The sequence below is a fragment of the Denticeps clupeoides genome, chromosome 15, assembly GCF_900700375.1.
Source record: "Denticeps clupeoides chromosome 15, fDenClu1.1, whole genome shotgun sequence".
Lineage (NCBI taxonomy): Eukaryota > Metazoa > Chordata > Actinopteri > Clupeiformes > Denticipitidae > Denticeps > Denticeps clupeoides.
The window spans coordinates 14,715,123-14,742,600 of NC_041721.1; the positions used below are offsets into that span (position 1 = coordinate 14,715,123).

Below are 27,478 nucleotides of genomic sequence, written 5' to 3' on the forward strand. Positions count from 1 at the left end.
TTTGCATCACATCGCATGCCCTTTAAGTTCTGCCAAGAGAATATTGTGCCGAGCATGCTGGCGGTTTCATAGTAACACGGCAGCACCATGATTATGTCTCTTTTTTATTATCAGTGCAGAGATAGCAGCAATGGCTCAAAGGTTACCTGTGGGCTTCAAGCCCTTTTTAATGAAACCTTCGATGATGACTTCTTCACTCTTCTTCTGTGACACTTGCGGGCTGTTCTGGGGCTTTTGACAGTGCTGAGCTTCCCGGTGGACTATTCTACACCCCTTAACAATCACAAGGTAATTCCTTAATTATGTACCTCTAAATGGACTATAAACAAGCATCTATATGGAAGCAATATTATGCTTCCTCAAAATACCTGTGTACGGGATTCAGAAATTATTTTAATCCAAAAACAAGTAGAATATGTGTGGGGAGGGGATTTGTTGAGTTTCTGATGTGTAAGAGCTGCGTGTTCCTAGCTGTCATTGGTTTAAATTTACAGTGCATCTGCACTCAAAATGTTCATGTTGTACATGACAAGAGTGCTTTAATTAATCTGTGTGGGGCTAATCACACTGCAAAATACTTGGCATTTAATGTCACTACTATTAATAAATCCATGGATCTGTATTCACACATTTTCACAGCAGTTCTAGGCCATGATCCGTCAAACCACTAAATTTTGCATTGTTGGTTTAACATTCATGTTGTTTGCTTAAATATAACTGTAAAATGCAGCAGCCTTACAGTAAAACAACTTAATTTTGACATTAAATTGTCATTTGTTTTATTTAATTCTGTCTTTTGGAAAGTAGTATCCTTTGACAAATGACAGAAAAGGAGATATGAGCAATAAGAACGATTTGAATGATAAATGTCACAGTGACATTAAAGGTCAGCACTCAAATATTTACATCTGCACAGGTCACTACACTGTAATTTTATTAAGAAACTATTTACTTGACCTTGAATTCACTCTGAATGGGTTGGCTTGTCTGCTTGCTGACTCAGATGTGCATGTATACACACGCTCACACACCCACATCCACACCAACACATCCGCATTTTCTTTTATGTCTCAGTGAGCTGCTATAGGTAATAAAATGCATGAAACGTGTAATGACCTCTATATGGTGGTGTTTGTCTTTTCTTTTTTAGGGCGTAGTAGCCTAGTAGGTAACACACTCGCCTATGAACCAGAAGACTACAAGTTCAAACCCCACTTACTACCATTGTGTCCCTGAGCAAGACACTCAACCCTGAGCTGACCCTGGGGACTGGTCGTCATCAGATTAACAATATAAAAAAAATGGCTTCCAGTTGTGTCATAATCAGTTTATGGAGTAAACCACTTTCGGGAAACTGTGCACAAACAATATACAACTTAACTGGCATCAGGATTTTCCAGTTTAAAATGATTTATCTGTGAATTGGTGTACAGTGACAGGTTCTGGAGATTTGCGACATAAATCTGGACATTTAAAAAGAAAACATCAGCTTTTTTACATAGAGTGTATGTAGGTGTTTTATTATGAGAGGGATGGACAGCCCAACTTTCTGTACATATACTGCCCCCTATGTGACCAGCTGGCATAAACATATACTGACCAATTCACCTTAAAAATCTGTCTTGTCTTTGTGAGGACATTTGGTCCTCACAATCAATAAAGGCCAATAAAATAAAAAAATAATAATTATATGTGTCACACCTGAGGTGTGGAGGGAGATGATGGACACTGAGGGTTACAACAAAAAAATTAACCTTTTCTGGTCACAGAAGAGGTACAAACAATCCACCACGCAATTGCGTTGAAAAAGACTCCGTGCTGGTTTTGGTTGTGTGCAAGATGACCAGGTCCTGACAACAGGACAACAGAGTCCAAACATATACATTTACATTTACAGCATTTATCAGACGCCATTATCCAGAGCGACTTAAAATCAGTAGTTACAGGGACAGTCCCCCCCTGGAGCAACTTAAGGTTTAGTGTCTTGCTCAGGGACATAATGGTAGTAAGTGGGATTTGAACCTGGGTCTCCTGGTTCACAGGAGAGTGTCTTACCCACTAGGCTACTGCCACCTATATACATATATTAAACACAAACCAGGCTGTCGGGAACGACACCAGACACAGGAAACACTTCGGGTAACATCGGGGAAAACAGCTCTGATGATCACTAGATTGCATGAGCGTAAATGGGGGAGACGATTAAACATAACAGGCCACACTTGACAGACGGTGAGGATCCCTATCCATGCCACAGGATCCTAGGGAGGAAATGTGAGGAAAAGGCCAAGTGCACATTACGGGATGAGGACTTACCAGAGAGTTGTGACCATACATGACACAATCCCAATACTCAGGGCAAGGGGGCGTGTCTTGGGGTGTGGAGCCGATGCGGACGTGACAAGATAATTTTGTTACATCCTAAGTATATTATGTTTTCTTTTTTCACTAATCCAGGATGGAAGCCCTTCTCCATGTGCTGTTCTCTCCTCTGCCTACTTCGGCACTGGTCTTTGTGTTTAGCATGTTTGGTGCTGCTCTTCTGTACCTCAACACCAGACCAAAGCCGCTGCAGCCACCAACTGATCTACAGCAGCAATCTCAGGGAATTAGGGTATGTCTGCTCATATATTTATTGAACCAAAAAACTGTAATTATTTCATGTTGAAATATTTTTTATGACAAAAGTCGTGCAACACTTTATTTAGGATGGTGCGAGAGGGAGCACCCTTTTCAAAGATGGTATCCTGATGGCCTATTATTATGAGGATGCTAAAACTCTATATGAAGCCTTCCAAAGAGGACTACGTGTCTCAGGTGACAGGCCCAATATGTTGTATATAACCATGTATTACCATATTGATATACAATATTGCACATTACACAATGTACAATCATCACTAGGCAAATCTAACAAGCTCTTACTCTACTTCTTCTGTAGGAAATGGGCCGTGTCTTGGCTACAGAAAGCAAGGACGACCATATCAATGGTTAAAATACAAACAGGTAGCTTTTACTGGCCAATAGATGTGTCCAGAAGAACACAAAATACATATTTTTTTTCTATTGGTAAATGTGCTACTGTAATCATTACTTCATTCTTAACTCTCCTGTTCATCAGGTTTCTGATCGGGCTGAACACTTGGGGTCAGGATTACTTACGAAAGGTCTGAAACCCCACCAGGATCAGTTTATTGGTATATTTGCCCAGAATCGGCCCGAGGTGATACACCGTTAACAAGGAATCATCCAATTCATCAATGTTTTCTTTCTTTTTTTAATTCTTTGATCTTTTCTCTAGTGGATTATTTCAGAGTTGGCCTGCTACACATATTCCATGGTGGCTGTTCCACTGTATGACACTCTTGGTCCTGAGGCACTGGTGTTCATTATAAATCGAGGTAATTAAGTCTAGTCTTTTTTTTTTTGGCTCATTAAAACTTGCACGATCAGAGGTGAAGTTACACACCCCAGAATTCCTAAGAGCACAAAGCATTATTATTTAGTATATAAGTTTATTCCCATTTAAAAAGCACAGTGATGATAATACTGGCATACATTAATCAAATTCTTTTACAAAGCCAATATTAGTGAACTATATTACTTTCCATGATAAATAAAAACTCTGTAAAGGAAACAGCTAAACTCTTCTTCCAGCTCTCATTGGCGAACCAAGTATTATTCATTTAAATGATATTAATGATTACTTTCTTCTTCTATTGCTTTCAGCTGACATAACTACAGTGTTGTGTGACAAGCAAGAAAAGGCTGAGACCCTGCTTACCAACAGTGAGAAAAAACTGACTCCGGTGCTGAAAAGGATCATTCTCATGGACGCTTTTGATGCATCCCTGGTCGAGCGGGGTTCTAAGTGTGGAGTTGAAATCCTGTCACTGAAGGAAGTGGAGGCATGAACTGTTACATCAGTTCTGTATATTTATCATATGATATCTGCGGATATCCCTGTTAACCATTGTTTTCCACCACAGGCATTAGGCAAAAATAACCTCCAGAAGCCAGTGGTGAGTGGTAGATATTATTTGATTCAGAGACATAAATTATTGCATTTAAATAAACAGTTACCTAAACAACATAATGTATTTACACTACCAGTTAAACAGTTGGACGCACCTTATCTGTGGCGGTTATGGAGATAAATGGAAATAGAATCCAATTCAAGAAACATTTAATATTTTTTGTATCAGGAGAAAGTGAAGTAGGTTTGCCTATTATGCTTTGTTATTGTCATTCTCAAAAGCCGCTTCAGCGGATATGTGCATGAACCTTCAGGGGTGTTGTAAAATTATCCCCGTTGTGGAGATGAGCCACTTTTTGTTTTTATTTCATAGTCCTGTGTCTTCCGTTTTGTTCTATACTGTAAAAAAGATGCAAAAGCCATCAATCAGTAGGTGCATCCAGACTTTTCACTGGTAGTGTATGTTAAATGTTAGATTTAAAATTAAAAACAGGCAACAGGATCAATTCCCAAGGCACTTTTAATAATTATGCAAAAGGCATACAATTTCAATGCAATTATTGCTTCACCAAGTTACTGAATCAAGTACATCATTTATGTTATTTATTGAGGCATGACAATTGTTTTTATTTCTTCAGCCACCAAAGCCACAAGACCTTTGCATTGTGTGCTTCACAAGTGGAACCACAGGTATCCTCATCTCTCAAAAAGGAATGGCATCATGTGAGATGTGCATTATGGCAATTGCGCATAATTTTTTAATAAACTAATTAATGCATGTGTAATTTTGTGTATGACTACATTATCTTTGAGTTTGTGTTTGCAGGAGATCCAAAGGGAGCCATGCTCACCCATGAAAACGTGATTTCAGATGCAGCAGGAGTAATACAAACCTTGGAGGTTTGTTGAAAATGTAAAAAGTGTATAAGAATAATGTGTAAATGTGTAATAATGTAAAATAATGTATTTACACTTATGAGTGGAAATACACTATGAGTGGATTAACCCTTTCAAGACTCCATGGATAATGTGATTATTCTTCATTCCTTCTCTAGAGCACGTTCGCACCGCTTCCCCAAGATGTTTCTATCTCATTTCTACCACTGGCTCACATGTTTGAAAGAATTGTGCAGGTAAACACATTTCAGATTGTTTCATGTTCCGTTTCAACACCGGGTGGCTTGTTTGAAAAGTGTGTATCGTAAGTGCATCTGTTTCATCTCAGTCAGTGATGTACAGTTCGGGTGCCAGAGTGGGATTTTTCCAAGGTGATATCAAACTGCTGCCAGATGACATGAAAACACTTCAGCCCACAGTTTTCCCAGTCGTGCCACGTCTTCTGAACCGCATTTATGATAAGGTGAGTATGCGTGGGTAATCTGTAAGTATGAGGTGTGTCTTTAGGGGGCTCAGGAATAGTACTTAATCTGTCATGTCATGTTCAATTCCCCCGTTTTTTCCAATTGTATCAAGGTTCAAAGTGGAGCGCAGACGCCATTTAAGAAGTGGCTGTTAAACTTTGCCATTGAGAGGAAGTTCTCTGAAGTAAAGCAAGGCATCATTCGAAATAACAGCATATGGGACAGGCTCATCTTCCACAAAGTGCAGGTACGGACACAAATTGACCCCTGGTGCCCCCAGCACTTGACAAAGTGACAGAAAAACAGACATTAGCTGTTCTTTAAAACAAGTGTGAATAAAATATGAAGAGCCCTCAATGTTGCCCCTACATGGTTGTAGGTCACAAAGGGATATTGGTTAATGGAACACATATACATTTGAAAATGAAAGTGAAGTGATTGTCATTGTGAAACACTGCAGCACAACACATGGTGACACAACGAAATGTGTTTTCTGGTTTTAACCATCAACCTTGGTGAGCAGTGGGCAGCCATGACAGGCGCCCGGGGAGCAGTGTGTTGGGATGGTGCTTTGCTCAGTGGCACCTCGGTGGCACCTTTTGTGGATTATGTACATTAGACTTTGTGGGTCATCTGGTTGGTAGTCATGTTTCTAGGCTACTACAACCCTTTAAATGTTGTAAAAATAAACATATTTATATTCTGTTGCCCTAATTTCACAGGAATCTCTTGGGGGCCGGGTTCGGGTGATGGTGACAGGGGCAGCTCCCATCTCTCCCTCTGTACTCTCCTTTCTCAGAGCTTGTCTCGGGTGCCAGGTAACAAAACCCCACCAATGGTTCCTTTAAGAACCACAATATACATATATCCTGTGATTATTAATCAGGTCACACGAACCCTAATCAGAGTAACTGATGTGAGGCTGCCATAACACAGATCTTTGAGGCCTACGGTCAAACAGAATGTGCCGCAGCCTGCACCTTCGGAACACCCGGGGACTGGACCTCTGGTATGGTGCCTGCTGTGTCTCACGCTCTCCCATAAACAACCCAGCTGCTGGATGGTCTATAATAATACACGCTTTATGCATTCAGGCCACGTGGGTGCTCCCATTCCAACCAATGTGGTAAAACTGGTTGATGTGGAGGAGATGAATTACTTTTCCTCCAATGGTGAAGGGGAGGTAAAAAAAAAAAACTAAAACTTTACACAGATAAAGCTAATGTAAAACATAATCACATGATTAAAAGAGTGCTGCTGTGTGTTCAGGTTTGCATCAAAGGTAAAAACGTTTTCCTGGGTTACCTAAAAGACAAAGAGAAGACGGCAGAGGCTCTGGATAAGGATGGGTGGCTGCACACAGGAGACGTTGGCAAATGGCTGCCAGTAAGACTGCTCCTAATTGCTTAATTTTTCTAGTTCTTTCTGGACAATTGACTTTTTAATTATTTTACCTGAATTGGCCCAGTGTTATTTTTCTCTTTGTATTAAGAGACTGTGTGAGGATTAATTAATTTTCTGCCTTTTTTAATTTCTCCAGAGAGCTTTTTAATCACAGAATTGTTGCATGTCCATCAGGGACTTGTCTGAGCTTGCGTTAAGCATTAAGCTGATTTCACACCCACCCACACTTTCCCATGTGTGCTTACACATGCACGTACAAAACCGTATGTGTGAGTACGAATCTAGCTGCGCACATTTCTAAGTTAAGTGCCCTGTCCTAATTAAAAACTCAACTGGATTTATAGTAATTAGTGAATTATTTATTTCATGGCAGAGTGGCGTTCTGAAGATTATCGATCGGAAGAAGAACATCTTCAAGTTGGCCCAAGGGGAGTACATTGCTCCAGAGAAGATTGAAAACATTTACGTCCGGAGTGCACCAGTGTCTCAGGTTTTTGTGCATGGAGATAGTCTTCAGGTACATAAAAAAATTCTCTGTAACATTGATTAGATTTTAAGCCCATCACTATAAAATACTAAATTTGTTCTCCCAATATAAAGCCATGGCCAAAGGTCATGGTCTCAAACACATTCATGATGTTTTTCAGCAAGACAAGATTTAACTAAGATTAATGGCTGTAGTATGTATTGAATTTTATAGGCTATGATGTGAGGTTTTTTTTTCATGCCACAGGTGCTGTTGTAATATTTATTAAGGCTTTCAGGGACTGTTTACTGCAGGGTTGTTGGGAACTGCACAATGACAGGCTGCACTCTTTTTATGCCTCTTATTCACAGCCAACTGCCACGGGGGGGTGAAATTATACAGAACAGCCTGAATATTGTAATTTACCCGTAGTAAATTGCTGCTTACTGGATTACTGTCCCCTGAGTCTCAGCAGGTCCCTCTTTATGTAATAGTGTCTGTGACGACCTCATAGGGTTGCTTACCTATGAACTTTTAGTTTAATTTTGACATATTTTAATAAACATTGGTTGGTTGATGTAACCAATTACTCAAGATTCCCTGTATTCTATAAGACATTTGTCATTTATGTTTTTATGGTGAAAGGGGCTGTGAAATTTCTGATTTTACTTTTTTGTACTCCTTGTCAGTCTTCCCTTGTGGGTATTGTGGTACCGGACGCTGAAGTGCTGCCCAGCTTTGGACAGAAAATGGGGATCAGGCAGTCATTTGATGAGCTCTGCAAGAATCAGGTTGATTCATTTTTGTCAGTATATTCAGCAAGTCATGAATATAAATGTTGTTTCCATACAGTATTGTCTATTATAGCTTATGATAGATATTTAGGAATATTAAATCCATCTTCGACACTTTTGTGCTTACATCTTGAATTGTTCCCTGAACCCTTCAGCAAGTCAAACAAGCCATCCTATCAGACCTGATCAAGTTGGGCCGACAGGGCGGGCTCAAGTCTTTTGAACAGGTACATTTAATTGACATCCAACGTTCTACATAAAATCATGTTTAAAATATAATATTGAATTATATAGAATACAGTGGGGCAGAAAGGTATTTGGCAGACATTGTGCAAGTTCTAAAGTTAAAAAGATGAGAGAGGTCTGTAATTTTCCTCATAGGTACACTTCAACTGTGAGAAACAGGAAATGTAAAAAAATCCAGGCAAATTACATTCTATGATTTTTAAAGTTCAATAGCACAAGTACGCCTTAATACTTTGTAACTTTGGTTGACAATGACAGAGGTTTCCTGTAGGTCTTCACCAGGTTTGTACACACTGTTGCACACAATGGGTATTTTGTCCCTTTCTTCCATGCAGATCTTCTCAAGAGCTGTGATGTTTCGGGGGTTGTCACTGGCCACAGACTATTGGATAGAGGCCTGGCTAAGAAACCTGTAGTGCTTCTTATGTAGCAACTCCTTTGTTGCCAGGGTAGTGTGTTTGGCATCCTTGTCATGTTCCCAAGTTCCAGCCATGATTCATATTCAGTGCTCTGATGGCAGGAGATTTTTTGACTAAAATCTCATGATACTTAATATGGATCATCGTCAGATGAAAAGCAGCCCCAAAGCATAATATTCCTTCACAGTGGGTGTGGTGTTCTTGGGATGCAACTCAGCATTCGTCCCCTACAAATACAAGCTCTAATTTGGTCTTATCTGAGCAATAATGAGTGAAGGATAGAAGAGCTTCTTACAGAATAAGTAACCGGTCTGTGAGGGCCAGAATTCTTGCTTGTTTGTAGGTGTTTGTACTTATTTTCTGCACCACATACAAAAAAATTCATTTAAATGTGATTTCCAGGACTTTTTTTTTTTTTACAATCTGTTTCTCAAAGTTCAAGTATACCTATGAAGAAAATTACAGACTTTTTTTAAGTGGGGAAATTTGCACAGTTGGTGGCAAATACTTTTTGCCCCACTGTACCTACCTGAGTGGATTGTTTGTTTTGGTCAAAAGTTTTGTTCATTTGCAGTGCTTTAACTTGTGTTAAGCGAGTATGTTTATATTAAACAGCAGCATTTCATGTTAATAACACTCCTAGGTAACCCATATATATATATTGATAGTAGTAGATAGTATCATAATAATATGTTCCAGACATATGTAATAGATACCATTCATTTTATCTGCTTCTTTTTTATCTAGGTAAAAGATATTTACATCCATCCCGAGCAATTCACCATAGAGAACGGTCTCCTCACGCCAACACTGAAAGCCAAGAGGGCCGACCTCACTAAGTTTTTCAAGGACCAGATCAATAAACTCTATGCCAATATTGAATGAGATCAAAAAGGCATAGTGACCTGGATGACAATTCCAATCCAGAATTCTGCCCAAATATTACTTTGGGTCAAACTTTCTGCCTGTATTTCATACAGTACAGCATGGTGCTTTGTATATTTGACTGAATGATAATTTTATTCCTTGTCACTGTAACCATTGCTTAAAAAAATCCATAATTTGCAAGGAAATTATTGCAAATCTGTACATAAACAATAAATAAAGAATACAAGACATCACAAGAGTGGGGCAGTTTATTTCCAACAATAAACGGTGGCTGTTTTACTAAAAAAAAAAAAAAAAATAAAACAAAGTGTCTTTTATGATGTACATAACATAACATAACATAACATAAAAGAATACAGAGAAGTTGCATGAGAAAATAATCGTTATAGCTGGGGTGCAGGCATATTGCATATTCAGACATCAACAGTAGGGGGAAAGAGAGGACAAAAGAAAAACGTATTCAAGTAAACTGGTGCCTTCCAACATGTTGCGTGAACCAATCAGCACATGCACGTGCTCTGCTGTGACCGAATGCACCCTCAGATTCACTGCATTTGTACAGATCACAAGTCTTTCTTCTCCTCAGGTGCAGAGTTGTTGGCACTGTCATAATGGCACTTCTCCACGCATCGGCGTGGAAACCATCCTCTTATGCGGACTCCATCTAAAGCAAATTTAAAAAGAAATAAAACAAGTTGTTTGATAGATGGACAAGAAAGACGTGACAGCGTCATGCCAACAAGGAGAACCAGATAAATACCTCTTATTTGCTCCTCAGTCAAAACTTTGTCCCCATACATCCACCACCTACAGATGGAGGAATGAATAGTAAAGTGAATACGATTTAATGCCTACAAGGCAAGAAGCCTTCACCCTACTCTGAAAGTGCTCTGAGGGAAGAAATGAAATTCTACATTTAAGCCAGAATAAAACAAGATATATTGTCTCGTTCAGTCACATGTAATAACATGCATCCCTATATGTATGTATATCGCTATACATTTTAAATATTATTATACTTGACATCCCAGGATCAAAGTTTTATGTACAATCACAAATTAAGGCAATGGGAAACCAGAAATGCCTTGAGAACATAAACCATGATTTCCCTGAAAAGTAGTTAGGTTACTGAAAAAATGTTAAAAATACAAAAACTTTATATTTACATTTCTAGTTCATTCTTAAATTCCATAAATTGGAATTTCACAATTTATTCCTGTGTACAGATTTTTGTATTTATTCAAAAGAAATCCTTATTACTTATTACTGTTCATTGTAACTCTCATTGTATTCATACTGTGTTGTGGCAGAAGCCTCAGTTTCTCACTTTGTCCCCCGTGTGGCGAAGATGGTCTCCCCTTTGGTCAGTTTGATTCTTGGCTCTTCTGTGCACGGCGTCCTGAAGAAGGTGTTCAGCCCTTTGCCCAAGGGGCAGCATGCCCCGTTATAGTCCTCCACCACTCGATACTGAACCTGCAGGGAACAGGCATGGCAGCTATAACAACAGTGTGTGCACCGCAGCCATGGCTGACCACGTAAAGCGGACAAGACTTTGGGTACTTACACTCCTCACTCGCTTGTCAGTTTTCTGTTTTAACTGCTCGATCTGGAATTGAAAAATATCCATGAAATTATGATTATGAATTGTTCAGCTTTAAATGTTAAATTAGGAGAAAAAGAAAATCCATGCATGAAGTAAGCAGCTTACTGTTAAAGTGTACTGGTGGCACTTCTCGTTGACGGGCCACTCGATGCCATCTCCCTCTGGGGTGCCTGACCAGGTGAACACCTGCTTGAAGTTCTCCCAGCGACCGCCCAGGTCATAGGGGAAGACGAACTCCTCACCGGTTTGGTAGTACTGAATTCTGTCTTTGGCCTAAAGCGTGGACAAACATGAAGGATCACACTACTGGCATTATGATATTCTGTGCCATTGTCCGGGGTGAGCTCACCTTTTCTTCAATCCAGGCTTCTATTGAGGTCTTGTTGCGAGTTATAACTTTCATCTGAGTAACGGACCAGAGTGTTAAACAGGTAAAGAAAACAGCAGTAAGACGGCATGTGAAACACACTCCGCAGTTTGTGTTGTACCTGTATAAAGAACAACATGCCCACAGCGATGGTGGTGCCCAAAGCTAATCCTAAGGCAAAAAGAGTAGCTGCAAAAGCTGCTACGTTGAAGGGCATGATGGGATGATGCACACGTCGCACAGCGCTCATGTCAATCTTCACTGAACTCCATCCAAACGAGATCTATCCATGAAACAACACGCACAAATAACCATTCATTATAACAACAAAACAGCCAAAGCATGATGGGTATTTGAGGACAGGCAGTACAGTAGGGCAGAGTTGACTGACCCGGTCGTACAGCTCAGTGTACATAGTCATGATGAAGATGAACGCAGCGTGAATGCAGCCCAAAGGTGCCAGGAGGAGAAAGCTTGTAAAGTAGGCGTGGTTTAAGTGGCCGCAGCAGTTGTTGATCCAGGGGCAGTGATGATCCATCTTCATCACACACCTCAGAAAGAAAGAGTGCGTGTATATATACAGTACAGGCCAAAGGTTTGGACACACCTTCTCATTCAATGTGTTTTCTTTATTTTTATGACTATTTACATTGGTAGATTCTCACTGAAGGCATCAAAACTATGAATGAACATGTGGAGTTATGTACTTAACAACAAAATGTGAAATAACTAAAACCATGTTTTATATTCTAGTTTATTCAAAATAGCCGCCCTTTGCTCTGATTATTGCTTGGCATTCTCTCGATGAGGTTCAAGAGGTCGTCACCTCAAATGGTTTTGAAGGAGTTCCCAGAGGTGTTTAGCACTTGTTGGCCCCTTTGCCTTCACTCTGCGGACCAGCTCACCCCAAACCATCTGGATTGGGTTCAGGTCCGGTGACTGTAGAGGTCAGGTCTCCACTTTTTGTTAAGTACATAACTCCACATATGTTCATTCAGTTTTGATGCCTTCAGAGAGAATCTACCAACGTAAATGGTCATGAAAATAAAGAAAACACATTGAATGAGAAGGTGTATACAAACTTTTGGCCTGTACTGTATATCTAATTTTTTTTTGAGGGTGGTAGTAGCCTAGTATAACACACTAACCTATAAACTAGAACAAGACACTTAACCCTGAGTGTCTCCAGGGTGACTGTCCCTGTCACTACTGACAGTAAATTGCTGATAATTGTCATAAATGTACTCTGTTAAAAAAAATTTAACACAAAAATAAGATCTGAATGAAATATTCTTATTAAATAGTTTGTTCTTTACATAGTTCAATGTGCTGACAACAAAATCGCACAAAAATTATCGATGGAAATCAAATTGTTCATGCCCATGGAGGTGTGGATTTGGAGTCACACTCAGAATTAATAATCTGATTGTTCTTCTCTTTACTACATCTTCACAGTTTCAAAAAGCTAATTTTGGGCAGTGGTGGCCTAGCGGTTAAGGAAGCGGCCTGTGTGCTGTGCTGCAGTGTTTCACAATGACAATCACTTCACTTTCACTTAAAAAATTCAGCTTTCATGTAAAGTCCAAATGAGGCTCGGTATTGTGTGTGGCCTCCATTTGCCTGTAAGACCTTCCTACAACGTCTGGACGTGTTTTGTCCCTTTCTTCCATGCAGATCTTCTCAAGAGCTGTGATGTTTCGGGGGTTGTCACTGGCCACAGATTATTGGATTGAGGCCTGGCTAAGAAACCTGTAATGCTTTTTATGTAGCAACTCCTTGTTGTTGCCAGGGTAGTGTGTTTGGTATCCTTGTCATGTTCCCAAGTTCCATCCATGATTCATATTCAGTGCTCTGATGGCAGGAGATTTTTTGCCTAAAATCTCATGATACATAATATGGATCATCATCCTGTCCCCTTTGCAGTAAGGCAGCCCCAAAGCATAATATTCCTTCACGGTGGGTGTGGAACCACCGTGATACTGTGGTCCCAGCTCTCTTCAGGTCATTGACCATTTCCTTTTGTGTAGTTCTAGGCTGTTTCCTCACCATTCTCAAGATCATTTGTACCCCATGAGGTGAGATATTGCATGGAGCCTCAGGTCAAGGGAGATTGTCACTGATTCTATTTTCTAATAATTGTTCCAACAGTTGATCTCTTCTCACCAAGCTGCTTGCCTATTGTAGATTGGTTCATCTTAGTCTTGTGCTGGTGAACCATCTTGTCATGGGTCCCCTTAGACAGCTCTCTGGTCCTGACGTGCTCCTGATGAGTTGGCAGATGGTCTCCTGAGGGATCTCCTCCAGACCTGGACTAAAGCATCCGCCAAGTCCTGGACAGTCTGTGGGGCAACGTGATGTTGGTGGACGGAGCAAGACATGATGTCCCAGATGTGCTCAGTTGGATTCAGGTCTGGGGAATGGGCGGGCCAGTCCATAGCATCAATGCCTTCGTCCTGCAGGAACTGCTGACACTCCAGCCACATGAGGTTTAGCATTGTCTTGCATTAAGAGGAAACCAGGGCCAATCACACCAGCATACGGTCTCACATGGGATCTGAGGATCTCATCTCCGTACCTAATGGCAGTCAGGCTACCTCTGGCGAGCACATGGAGGGCTGTGTACACCCAACACCATTACTGACCCACATTGCCAAACCGGTCATGCTGGAGGATGATGCAGGCAGCAGAACGTTCGCCACGGCATCTCCAGACTCGTCGGTTATATGTGCTCAGTGTGAACCTGCTTTCATCTGTGAACAGCACAGGGCACCAGTGGTGAATTTGCCAGTCTTGGTGTTTACTGGCAAATGCCAAACCTGCTGCACCTGTGCACGTCGGGCCCTCATACCACCATCATGGAGTCTGTTTCTGACCGTTTGAGCAGACACACGCACAATAGGAATTTCTCAGAAGTGAAACTCGACCTCATTACAACCAAGGTATTCATGAGTGAAATATATAATAACACAAAATCTGTCTGTAAACTTACAATTAGATAAGTCAATAAAAAAAGCTCATTGATCACATATAACTCATAATAATCATCACCTGATCCAATCCTGGCTGTTTAACATAATTTAAGACAAACTGTGATTTGATTGATTCTCTGACTGCTTGATTTCCTCTGCTGCTGTGTGGGTCTGCACTGACAGGAAAGTGGGTGCGCGATCTGAAAGCTGGCGTGGATTTCGTCAAAAGTTGGTAAATCAGGAATTGGGTATTGAAATGATTGGATATCTGTATAATAATTGAGGGCCAATGTGATTCCCCGAGAGGTGCTGTAGGAGTAGCAACACCTCAACATAATCCTGCTTCATTAGCAACAGAGAGCTGCGGAATTAATGTGCTTAGCAACAATGCAAACTGGACACAAATTTGATAAAATCTGAAAAATAATATTTCAGAGGTTTTTTTTTTTTAATAGTTTTTAAACTTGTGAATGGCCATATTGTAAAGCCTTAATTGTGGGTGAAGGTGCTTTTAATAGGCCTATTACCTGTTGCACTTCCGGCAATGGTGAGAGCGCGGTGCTTTGTAGCCTTGGCAAATTCGACAGAACTGTAAATACATTGTCTCTTGCTGGTTGTCCTACATGTGGCAAACAGAAAAGGCAATGCAAAATGATATATATATATATATATATATATTGCATCTTATAAACATATACACACACGGTATAGAATTTGCAATGACAACATCTCCTATAAACACAGAACATTTTGCTCCAACTTACAGGTTTCCACTGCAGGGGGATGTAGCCCGGTCCCATATACATGGCATTGAAATAATTGTAGAGAATGAGAACGGTCCAGTTGATGAGCATGATGAAGTTGACACTCCCCCCCGTGGTGTCCAAAGGCCAGTACCAGATAATGGAGTCCAGTATAGCCACAGACGAGCAGACGGCAATGACGGTCAGTGCAATGACAGGACCCCAATGGCAGAGCCTCCTCACTTCGTGGAGGTTCTCGAATTTAACGATGGCCGAAAAGAAGTTCATGGTTGCGCAGTTCAGAATACGATGCTGATATGGCTAGATGAGCTGCTTCCCTTTATTGTGGCCAGAGAGCCATAAATCATGGGACAAAGGACCTCTTTTGTGTCTTCTGCGAAACATCCAGCTATCGGCTGTACTGCAACCGCCAGAAGCCAAGCAAGTCCCAGAAACCCTTGCTGTACCAGAAAGTTGCATCCTTCCAAACAGATCTCCAGCTTATTCTTGCCCTCCACCGAGGTGACAGTTATCCATCTGAGGGGAATAAATGCAATGCTTCATCACTTGAATCTATTTAATACAGAAGAATGTTATAATCTATTCAAGCAAAACAAAAAGTTGAGGAAATGACACAGATAAACATCTGAAAGTTTTTTTTAAATTAAATATAGGTTTTCATAGAGATTTTACCCTAGAAATAAAAAAAACCTTACTATTCGAAAAAACATCACCAACTCTTATCAAAATGCAGTCTTTGAAGACCTCAGAACAATCTTGGAATAATTAAATCACCCACTAAACAGTAAAAGATAAGAGAGGCTCTTGATTCACAATGCAACATATGCTCGAAAATGCTGTTGCAGACAAATGGACTTTGTAAGATTTGGACTCGTGTGAACGGTGACCTCTCAAAAACCATCCGATTTTAACATTCCAGACGATGTCGGGCAGCGACCAGAACTTACAACCCTGGTGAAAACGCGACGCCCCCAGCGAGTTCCAACCCGAACCCACCGAACAGAAATAAACAGCGGAGGAGTGGAGGAGTCGAGCGCCTCGATCGCACCCACCGTACGACAGCCCGGCGCCTCGCTCACTTCCGCGTTCCCCGCCCCCGGTCCGGAAACCTCTTCCGCGGTTCCGAGGCCGTCGTGACACAGCGCTGTAAAAAAAAAAAAAAAAAAAAAAAAACCCGCTCGACGATCACGCATAACGGGCTCGCGTCTCACGACGCGCGTCGCATTTGGACCCACGACCGCCGGTCCTCAGGTCGACTCCGCACGGCCAGCCGCGCAGCCGCGTCATTCCGCTTCCGACTCACCCCGGGAGGCGTCAAAATAAAAGCCAACTAAACGCAACTAATATTCCAACGCAAACCTTACAGTATGAAGGTGTGATGACATAATACTGAACACGTCCGCGTTTTGGGTTCACTTTACCTCAGGCATCTATTCACTTTACCACACTAAACACGTAGTAGGAAATGATATTTTTACTTGAGTTATAGTGCTATATAAATGACATATTTTGTTACTCTCACGGTGAATAGTTCGATTTTTCTGAATCATCAAATACTTGTCCAAAACGAACGCTACGTCTACTGCGAGAAGTTCAGCGTGATTATGATTCTAGTTTCGTCTGTGCTTCGAGTAATAGAGGACTACCGTAGCTAAAAGTGATGGTGGTTATATTTACGGCAGTATTTATAGTGCACTCGTGCGCACATATTATGTTCACAAATGTTTATAGCGTATTGTAGTTATACCACTCACGGGAGAACGAGCCATTCGAATCGCCAAGACGAACCGAGTGAAAAGATCCGGAAGTGACGTAGCGTCGACGTCATTTGTTGTAGTCTACTTGCCGAATTTATTTCACGTTCCCTGGTCGTTCCGTCTGTCTCTTAAAACTCTTGCTCCACAATGTCTTCCGATTTTGAGGCTTACGAGCAGGACTTCGGCACACTGACAGCTGACATAACCAACAAAGTCGGCAGAATACCCAAGCTGGGCGGCGGTATGTTGCTCTTTTAACACACTCGGCTAGCCGGTGAGCTAGCTGGCTAATTTGACAGCTAATGTATATCGGTCGAGAGTCGCTTTTGCTAAAACCGGTTTGTGAACTAGACTAACAGTTATTATAATCTCAATATCGAGCAGCTGAAATTGGATTGTTTGTGGTCAGTGTGCCAGCAGACCCAAAGAGTTGAAAAACAGTTCTTTGGGGAGATGTAAGGGTTTATTGTTGTCAAGTTATTGGGCTAAAGATGTCAAGACCAGAAATTCTGAGACCGGAGCAAAAAGCAGGACATGAGCTTTCTCTCACCCACTCATATCAGTTTAAAGTAGCTAATTCCAGTTAACCATGAATTACTATATGTACTGTACCACTGAAGCTCAATCGATAAGCAGCTTAATAGTAGTAAATTCATTATTAAATTCATTATTGTTCATTTTAGAAACATATTGTCATGAACCCCATTTTTTATAGTTGAAGGTTCATTCACACATATGCTATTAACATGTTATACATACGTCTTTTGGCTAAGCTCATCAGTTTAATATTTGATATGACTCCAAATACGTTTTTAGGGCAGTGCCTAGTGGGGACAGAAGCAGACTCATAACCAAAGAGTCGCGGGTTCAAATCCCGAACGGCTGAGGTACCCTTTAGCAAAGCACTGTCCCCACACTGCTCCCCAGCACCTGTCATTGCTGCTCACAAATGGTGATGGGTTAAATGCAGAGGACACATTTTGTTGTGTCACCGTTTTATTTGATTCATTGGATTTGTCATTGGATGTTTTTTAAAAATAATATGTGTTTTTTGCATATTATTGCTGTGGGTTTCGCAGTCGTTTTAAAATGTCAAATGTGAGAACCGTAGACGCGCATTGTTGTCAAAATGTGCAGACATTTTTGGTGTTTCTGTGGAGACGGCAACTTCTTTTCAGCGACGTTTATTAATATTTACTTCACATCTCATTCAAAGTTAACAAAATGTGTCCTCTGCTTTTAACCATCACCCTTCGTGAGCAGTGGGCAGCCGTGACAGGCGCCCGGGGAGCAGTGTGTGGGGATGGTGCTCTGCTCGGTGGCACCTCAGTGGCACCTTGGCGAACTCTCGATTACGGGTGCTGTCTCCTTTCCCGATTGGCCAACCACTGCCCCGCAGTACGGATACAGCTGTTGAAAGAAGATCCTCAGGATTCATTATTTACATTTACATTTAAGGCATTTGGCAGACGATCTTATCCAGAGCGACTTACAACGTGCTTTCAAGTTACCATTGATGAAGTGATCTGTTCTGGTTCATTTGGACCCCCAACTATGAATAAAACCTTTTGATTCACTCTGTTGTAGATTCTGTACACAAGTCAGACAATAAGAAGTTTACAAGTAGTGCTGCACGATTAATCTAATCGCAATCGTAATCGCGATGTCAGCCTGTGCGATTACTTGAACGCAAAAAGCTGTGATTTAAATGATTAGTACATGGATTGGATCAGATATGTTGCCGATCCATTCTCTCATTCTCTCAAAGTTTGCGAGCTGACTGAAGTCTCACATCTCGCGTCTCACATCTCAGTCGGATGTGACGTGTTTGGTCACATGACTTTTGATTCGGAGACATATGGTTAGGCGGCGCATGACGCGCTGCAGTGTACGTCAATATTGCTATAGGCTCTGCTGTGGCGTGAAGCATATACATGTCTATGGAGAGACGTGCATAAAAATGCCTCACTCTTGTGCTGCTTGGGGCTGTACAAACCGCTGTACGCTCCAAACCAGATCCCGGGGGATTACATTTCATAGGTAAGGCTGGACAATTGTTTTGAATATATTTGGCCATTATAAAATCCCGTTTTATAAGTCGTAACCTTAGCTAAGCTAGGCTAAGCTAGCGAAGCTATGCATTCCTGTGTTCAAGTCAGCCTCCAAACAACGTTTTGGCTAAACGTAGGCATTAACTATTTAGACTGTTCTTAGCTGTTTAGTTAACTTTTCTCAAACTTTGAAGGTTTCCTAAAGAAATTCACCTCAGTTTACAAATCTTAACCTAAGCGAAGCTAGCAAAGCTATGCATCCCTGTGTTCAAGTCAGCCTCCAAACAACGTTTTGGTTAAACGTAAGAACTATAATACAGGATTTTATAATGGCCAAATATAATCAAAACAGTTGTTTAGCCTTACCAGGGTTGTAGTTAGACAGTAATGTAAAAGAGTTTATGTGATTATTTAATTTAGTAGAATATTGTATTTTGAAAGCACTGGGCATTTCAGGTTGTTATAAGTAGTTTGTATGTTTCACTTTGAAATTAAACATTTCACTATTAGTATGCGACTTTTCATTGATATACAAGCAAATGTACTTTATCACATCGCAATCACATATCGCAATATTGATCTCAATAATAGCAATATGTCTTTTTCCCCAAATCGTGCAGCCCTATTTACAAGTTAATCTAAATATTATGACTGTTACACCCGAGAGAAGGGACCACATCAGAACCCAGTCAAGGCATTTGAAGTACAAGCGAGACTGAATCATGGTGTCCGTACCAAATGTATTTAATGTAATAATAAAAAAAAAAGGTACTTGCTTTAGAACAAGTTTACACTTTAGAAACACAGTGCTTATTGACACACCCGCATACTGGTTCCATCAAATCCATAGCATTGAACTATAGAAGGAGAATAGATGTGACGTGGCGAGATCAGGCACACAGCGCTGTGTTTCTTGCCAATCACGACCCATTAAATATTAAGTGGGCAGACAGCAGTTGTTTCTTGTGCTGCTGCAGATCATGAGAACACAGTGATGCATATTTCAGGCTGCTGCTGATAAACTAGGTTGCCTCACAAAGTGAGGACCTTTAAGTTGCCTCCTGCACACACAAAAAAAAAAAATAGCCCGTGGCTGTTTGTGGTGTAGGCTGTGAGGTTGTACACGGATTTTAATAATGGATATGATAACCAGCAAAGAGGTGGCGGAAGCACGACTGGGTCAAATCAAGATGCTGTTATTCCTTCTGTCCGGTTTGTCCATGTTCTGGCAAAACCACGCGTCTGTGTAATTATTTATACAAAAGTAGGTATCTGAGGGCCACGTGGTGGTCGTGGCCTCACATCTACGAGGTCGGGAGATCGAACCCAGGCTCCAGCTTTGCGTTGTGTGTTTTGCATGCTCTCTTCATGTTGCTGCGGGTTTTCCTTTTCCATCTTCTTCCTGCTGCCCAGAGGCATGTGTACTAGCTGAACTGGCCACTCTAGATTGATTGTAGGCGTGATTGTGTGTGCGCCCTTTGGTGGCCCTGCTCTGAAAAAAAGTGAACACTGGCCAAACTTAAAAAACTAATATTCGCATTATATTAAAGTAAAAAACAAAAAAAGATTTACTTATAAGCATGAATTAGACAGCTTGGTTTAAAAGAGCAAACTAATATTTTTTAACTAATTTAATGAGACAAAAAAAACATTAATACAAACAACAGCTAATGTTCACTTTTTTCAGTGCATCCATACATTGTGAACACTGGGTAAAAATTCTGTCACACCTAATACTTTAGCATGGACATGGATGGAAATAAACCAGATTACAGCAGGTTTGATCAGTTTATTTACATTCCGTCAATGCTAAAATATTAGGTGTGACAGATGAATTACATTTTTTAAAGTGTAGCCAGTGTTGGCTTGAGACCGGCAGCAAGCAATACACTGTCAGGTGCATCACTGGTGGCTGCGTTAATAGAAGTTATTATTATTATTATTTTCTTTTAATTAATACCTGTCTTATATCGGCTTGACTGTATAACTACTACTTATAATTTATGAAATATCACTTTTTACAAAATGACATTGCTTTGCCAAGACCATGAATGTAAGATTATCTTTTTTTGAAAAAAAAAAAAAAAAAAACCTGTCTGATACAAATGTTTTACTATAATTTGCCCCAAAGTGCTTTGTATTAACAATAATAATAAAAAAAAGGTTCAATTCAGTTGTACAGAACAGATAGATGGATGTCCCCTGTCTGTCCTGTTATGCGCGGATGGTTTGCATTCAGAATACATGTCGAAATGCTTGTTTTGTTCTTGTTTTATTAGCTCATGATCACATGCGCACAGACCCCCACCCCCCCCGACAATATTTCACTTATTCATCACCGGCGTGTCACAAGCAGACATCCTTTTTGGGCTGATCGATACGTCTCCCTTGTGCTTCGCCTTTCAGAGGAGAAGACGCAGCTGGTTCTAAATGTCGACAAACAGCTTGAAGAAGTCAGGGAGTTGGTACGTCTTTGATCATTTTTCCCCCCTCACCAGCCCTGTTTTTTTTTTTTTTGTTGGTTTTTTCCTCTAAATAATGAATTTTGAGGGAAACTTCCCCCAGCATAAACAGGATTTGGAAATCATGAAAGCGACATAATGGTGGGAGGCTTCTTTCTGTCCATATTGTGGCGTTCTTTACATTAGCAGTCTTAGCTGATATTTTTTATGCTTAGTGATTGATGTACTGAGTTAAAGAAATACTAGAGAATCGGCACCACTTAATTGACATGGACATTTTTATTATTCATCTTTTGGGTTAAAGCTGCCTTTATTTACAGCTTTAACATTAATAAAAGGATCACGTGTGTTTTTCTTCTTGCTATTGCATAACAGCCTTGAAAAACAATAAATAATAACTAAACTTTTACATTATGTTATGAGACACATATTTCTGACATTGCGTTGCTATGCGACCTATAATAGAACAGTTTAAGCTACAGTGAAAGCCTCCTGGTATTAAAATGGTGAAATGATTACAGTTGGAGCAGATGGACCTGGAGGTGCGGGAGATTCCTGCACAGAGCAGAGCCATGTACAACAGCCGGCTGAGGAGCTACAAGCAGGAGATGGAAAAGCTGGAGAAGGACTTTGTGAGTAATCTCCTGTACTGAACCCCTTTACAGTGTTGCAGGCATCAAATTAAAAAATGAGCAAAAACCAATAAAGTTTATCAGTTTGAACATTCCATATCTTGTCTTAAGGTTGAAAAGGATTTTCAGATCATTTAGGTTTTACACAGCGTCCAAACTTCATTTGAATTGGGGTTGTAATGTACGTTACACCATAATACTTTACAATATATGTCTTTCTTTGTCATTAGTTTCCGTTTGTTCTACCTTGAAAGTCTTTGAACGATGCATCACAAAATGTTCACAAGATCAGTGTGTGATGTCGGCATGAATAGCATTAGAAAAGCGTCAGTGATGAAGGCATAAACACACACAAGTCTCTTCAGTAGCGGTACTCCTCCTCTGTTCATTTCTCACGGGAAGGGATGTTTGTGGATGCGTTCTCAGTTTGACGGGGGTCTGTGAAGGTCAGTGGTGTGTTTGCTTGTGGATAATTTGGAGCTTCTTTTCCTTACTTTTTTTGAAGTCCGAACCATGGTCCAAGGGGAGTGGTGCTCCTGTCGGATGTCCTTGATTAGTTATTAATAAATCCAAGCTCTGCAGACATGCACCTAATCTCAATGGCTGGACGGTTTGCCGAAAGCATATCTCTGATTTTAAAACTTTTTTTTCTCTGCCCTCTGCCAGTGCCCTTTTGATTTTATTTGCTCTGATTTAAGAAATATTGTACTTCCTCCAAACTCTTCTGGAATATACTTTGATGATGTTTATGACCCCCCCCCCCCTCCTCTTTGTCTTTGTTCAGTTTTTGCACCACTAAACCGCGTCCTGCCGCCATGTTTTTTTTTTTTTTTTTTGTAGATATCATTGCATTGTCTTCTTAATGCTTCACTACCTCATCAGTGTAGCTTTTTCAGATGTGCTTCATAACCCATTTTTTTCAAGTGTGTGGTTTTAAGAACTTTCTCATCTATATTTGTGAAGAATCTGGTACTTTCATGCAGTACTCTAAACGGGTGGGTGCGAACCACCACCTGCCACGTGTGCGGGGTGTCAGGTGTATTAATTACTGCCGGATCGTCGATAACTCTTCAGAAGCCAGGCACCAGAGATGGTAGAAAAGCACGCTTTGCCACAGATGTGATGGATGGAACGTTGGGACAAGGGGATCTCACTGTCTCAGATAGGGTCTGTCTCCTTCACCATGGGCGTTTAATTAGCTCATAATTCATCTTTGGTTGATTCTGCTTCACTTTTCTTCCTGTTATTGACCAGTTAGCGCCCACTGTTGGCAATGCTGTAAACGTGGCAGTAACAGGGTAACAGTCTCCTGTTTATTTTTTGTAACTGTTGCTGTTTCAAGTCTTCAGTAGCTGCAGTTCAGCAGAACATAAAAAAACAACCTTTTTTTACATTGCAATATTTTCAGGTATAGGAGGCATGCGTGACCAAACAGTTGTCCTCTGGACTGGTTAACTGCACGTGCTTCGTCTGGCCTACTCATAGGCTCAGATCTAATTCATAGATTAACATGTTTATTAATGTTTTATCTGTTTGAAGATTTTCATACACATATTTTTTCCCCCATCTTCCAAGTTATTTCGCTTGGTTTATTTGTATGTTTTTGGTTAATATGTATATGTCCCACTGCTGACAATACGTTAAAAGTGTAGCATAGGCCCAGTTGCCTCCCCTTTTTCTGTGTTTGCCACCATATTATTCACTTTTTATACCTCTTGCTGTTAGTGGACATGGCTAATAGAAGGTATGTTACTGTCCATACCATGGTCGCTACCAAACCAAACATGCAGGTAGGATACAAACAATTTCATTGAATCTTTTTTTTATTGATTAATTAGTGTAAAATAACTTGAACAGGCTACATTCTTTGAATTTACTGAAATAACAGCACGAGTTCGTTTTATATTAATGTATGATATAATAATGTGTAATATATATTATTATTATTATTGCATTATTATTGTAATTATCTGTTAGTTATGTAGCATCCATGCAGAATTGCATTGTGACATGTTGAACGCCTATGAATGACTATGAACTTTTTGGAAGAAGCATTGAATGCATACTGCATGCGCCATTACTGCATGCGCTACATGGGTTGCCAGGATGCCAGTCATTTTCACCATGAAATTTGAAGATTCACACCAGGTTTGAAGCCACAAAATACAGTTTGTCTGTAGTTAAATAGCTTATACATTTCAAAAATAAGTGGCCACAGAGGCCCGAGTCTCCATGACTGCCAAATACTTTAGCCCTTGATTGGCTTATCCTGTCTAACACGCCATGTGCTGAAGCTCACACGTCTAAGAGGGGGGTTAGGAAAAAGGCCATCGTTTCTCTTTTTCCGGGAATGCTCTTTGTTGTGCTTCCATGGGAAATCAAGGCCTTGTCGTGCTCTTCCAATGCTCTGGCCTCCCTGGAGCTTCTCCCACTTTTACCACTCGCTCACCCGGTGGTTTTGAAGCCTTCACACCATCCCTTTCGCCACCCTGAGCCTCCTGTTCCCCACCAGACGGGGAAGGGGCCGACCCCCGTAACCTCCACTTTTTTCTGCTGTGAGGGAAAGGGAGTGCGGGGCTCATATCAGAAGGACATCCCGAAGGTGTGTTTGCTTCATGACAGCTTCATTTTGATAATAGGGGCAGAAGGTCTTAAAGCCAGATGCCCCCTGTGGAGGCCTTATATTAGCTAAAGAAGCCAAAACCAAACACACACACACACACACACAAAATCAGAAAGCTGAATTTCGTTTGATTGGGCAGCAGTTAAAGTCAGGCGGTTCAGGGACCAGAATGACATGCCTCTCAGCAGCGCCTTTGATCTGGAAGAAGAGTGCGCTAATGGAGGCATAATTTAATGAAACCTATTGGGTAAACAGACCACAAATCTTCAAAAGGCGCTGACAAAGTTTCTTCGCCGCGAGGCCCATAGAAGCCCGTACCGCCGCCCTCGCCGCCGCTTAGGCAAGGCCGCACCATGCCCGCAGTGGATTACCACTTCCCCTTCCCTAATAAACAAACTTGAATAGTGCAGACGTGCTTCGTTCTTTCTACTCCCGTGCCCGGCGTGGTCACAGCTCGCTATCAGCACGGGAGAAGCTCCTCTGCTGGGACGGGAAAGGAAGGGAATGAAAAGCAGAAAAAAACACACAGTTGTTAAGTGATAATGTGCTTTTGTTTGCTCCACGGGCTGTGAAAAAGTCTGGGATTGTCTGGGCAATTTGTTCAGGATGCATCGTTGGAGCAAATGACTTCCAGGCCTGTCTAATTAGGAGCAGGCATTTCCCAAAGCTTCTTAGCACGGATGGGAATTATAATAGCGGTTATGTTCCTCCTCTGCCTATTTAGAGTCAGAACCTCGTCCGTGTCCAGGCTATTATCGGAAATATTAAATGACAACGCGAGTGGTGTCTGTGAGTCTTGTGCGTCCAGGGTTCCAAGAGAGAAAGTATTAGCTTGTTTACCATAATCCAGCAAGATGGGTAGTGCACTAGACTACTAATACTTTAAAACAAAATGAAATCCCAGAATTTGTTTTAGAGTAGGCCTTTTCAGGCCAGTCGTAGTGTGGAGTCATTTATCCTTAAAATCTTTCTTCTAATTGACCATGAATCAATGATCAAACTGATGCTGTTTTATTATTCTCTAGTTTATATGTGCATTTCAAACCATTGGATTTAATTACTTTAATTTCTGAATTTATTGTGATTACTGTACAATAAGAAGGAGCTGTCTACGGTGCTGATACTTTGGGCGTGAAACAGTTCAGGTACTTGCCATTGAGAGAGGCAGCATGTTTTTTTGGGTTTTCTCTAGTTTGTCCAGCAGATGGCGATATTGCGTAAGGAATCCGGCACAATAACCACAGTTGATGATGAGAGTTTAGGGAAATTCAAACCAAACAAATGCCAGTAACAGCTGCTTGACAACACTTCCTTCCTTCCTTCTGGCTTCCCTGCCTTTGGGATAAGTTTTTGAAAAGTTGAAAAATGAGCATCTTTGAACTCGGTGCTGCTTGCTGTGATAGGTGTAGGTACAACAGTCACTCTCTGGGTCCGTTTGAGCTGATTTGTTGCCTTTTCTATTAAATGCTGTCTTCTCTGTGTCTCTCAGTGCCAACATTAACAACAATTCATGCAGCACGTAGCATTAACAGATATTTACTCTGAGACAATACAGATGGGACTTCCTATCCTTTGAGTCTAAATATGCTAAGACAAAATAAATATAGTCATTCATTTCTACCAGTTATTTGTAAATGATTCATAAAAGGCAACCATGTTTTGTCTCTCTTTATTATGGCATGCAACCCTAGGCATAATGTAACACAACTACCTCAACAGAACAAACCCACATTGATAACTAATCTGAAACTTAAATGCACATTTAAAAATGTGGGCCACTTTTCTGTCCACAAATATGTCAATTGTTTCCCTAGTGAGGCCATTCAATTTTTATTTTAATCTGAGCATTATTTGTAATGAAATGGATCCTTTAATCATACAATTTCCTTGTCTTTAAAGACTGCCTTAAATAGATGTGTTCCAGGAATCCTAATAATGAAAATACATTTGAGAAGAGCCTCAGTGACAAGATCATCAACATGGATATTTCTTTTTTTAATTTGAAAGCTCTTCTGTTCTCTTACCACTGGAATTTCTTCTTTAAGAATGTGGGATCTTCCTCTTCAAGCAATTATAATGCATTAAGTTAATAATGGTCAAAATCTTTATGTTAAATATCTCTTTTTGTTGAATGGAAGGAAAAAAAAAAGATTTCTTTTGTCACTCTGTCATTTAAAGCCGTTCTATTTTTTGCTTGAATCACTGTTAAATTTTGGTCTTGGTCAGGCATGATCTCTGCTTGTCCTTTTGATAGCAGTATAAGACCTCCTGAATTTGTGTGCTGTCATGGGAGGTCATTAATGCATGTCCAAAGCGTTTATTGAGTCAGCTATCCTTGAAATATTGAACAGATTTTATTCACCCGCAAAGCATGGGAGGGAATTTATAAGTGTGTGTGTGTTTGCTTGCTTTCTTTCTCTCTTTTTATTTATTTATGCTCTTCATGAGGAACTGATCAGACATGTTTCACACACACAATCTGGCAGGTCTATATGGTGTTAGATATTCTATATATTGTAATACATGTGGCAAAAATGCAGCAGGAAGAAGCAAGAAGCTTTAACAAGACTTCATTTAATCATGTGTTTAAGGACATACTCGACATTTAATACAGCTACATGAGTTCCAGTTCATGCATATTAATTGCAGTAGTCACTGTAAGTCACATGCAAAAACCACAACTGACTTGTGGGATA

At 40.6% G+C, this 27,478-nt stretch overlaps 3 protein-coding genes across 9 annotated transcripts in view; 2 read left to right on the top strand and 1 right to left on the bottom strand.

Moving 5' to 3' along the window:
* The first annotated feature begins 2,458 nt into the window (after nt 1-2,458).
* acsl5 (acyl-CoA synthetase long chain family member 5) lies at nt 2,459-9,551 on the top strand. The gene is made up of 20 exons (XM_028954398.1): nt 2,459-2,614; nt 2,709-2,817; nt 2,942-3,006; nt 3,122-3,223; nt 3,302-3,401; nt 3,730-3,908; nt 3,990-4,022; nt 4,615-4,666; nt 4,803-4,876; nt 5,032-5,109; nt 5,202-5,336; nt 5,450-5,584; nt 6,060-6,155; nt 6,274-6,346; nt 6,432-6,520; nt 6,607-6,723; nt 7,115-7,258; nt 7,897-7,998; nt 8,157-8,228; nt 9,414-9,551. Exons 1-20 carry the CDS (start codon nt 2,459-2,461, stop codon nt 9,549-9,551), a joined length of 2,049 nt encoding a protein of 682 aa, XP_028810231.1.
* A 346-nt stretch (nt 9,552-9,897) lies between these two features.
* Nucleotides 9,898-17,069, bottom strand: zdhhc6 (zDHHC palmitoyltransferase 6). 4 transcript variants are annotated; one of them, XM_028955023.1, is made up of 11 exons: nt 17,012-17,069; nt 15,258-15,773; nt 15,021-15,112; nt 11,916-12,075; nt 11,646-11,807; nt 11,507-11,560; nt 11,263-11,430; nt 11,119-11,160; nt 10,882-11,027; nt 10,315-10,361; nt 9,898-10,218 (listed from the first exon to the last, which is right to left on the bottom strand). In XM_028955023.1, the coding sequence occupies exons 2-11, from the start codon at nt 15,522-15,524 to the stop codon at nt 10,118-10,120; spliced, it is 1,239 nt and encodes a 412-aa protein (XP_028810856.1). In that variant the 5' UTR covers nt 15,525-15,773; nt 17,012-17,069; the 3' UTR covers nt 9,898-10,117. The 4 variants fall into 4 exon arrangements, with proteins under 4 accessions (XP_028810856.1, XP_028810855.1, XP_028810854.1 ...); XM_028955022.1 differs by lacking the exon at nt 17,012-17,069 and adding an exon at nt 16,310-16,401; XM_028955021.1 differs by lacking the exon at nt 17,012-17,069 and adding an exon at nt 16,205-16,331.
* vti1a (vesicle transport through interaction with t-SNAREs 1A) overlaps nt 17,049-27,478 on the top strand; it is a 100,192-nt gene continuing 89,762 nt past the window's right edge. For 3 of the 4 annotated variants that reach the window (XM_028955026.1, XM_028955027.1, XM_028955028.1), the window contains exons 1-3: nt 17,050-17,255; nt 21,472-21,530; nt 22,049-22,159. In XM_028955026.1, the coding sequence (XP_028810859.1) occupies nt 17,162-17,255; nt 21,472-21,530; nt 22,049-22,159 (264 nt within the window). In that variant the 5' untranslated portion in view covers nt 17,050-17,161. Of the gene's footprint in view, nt 17,256-21,471; nt 21,531-22,048; nt 22,160-27,478 lie in introns of all 4 variants that reach the window. The other variant, XM_028955025.1, reaches the window with a different exon arrangement.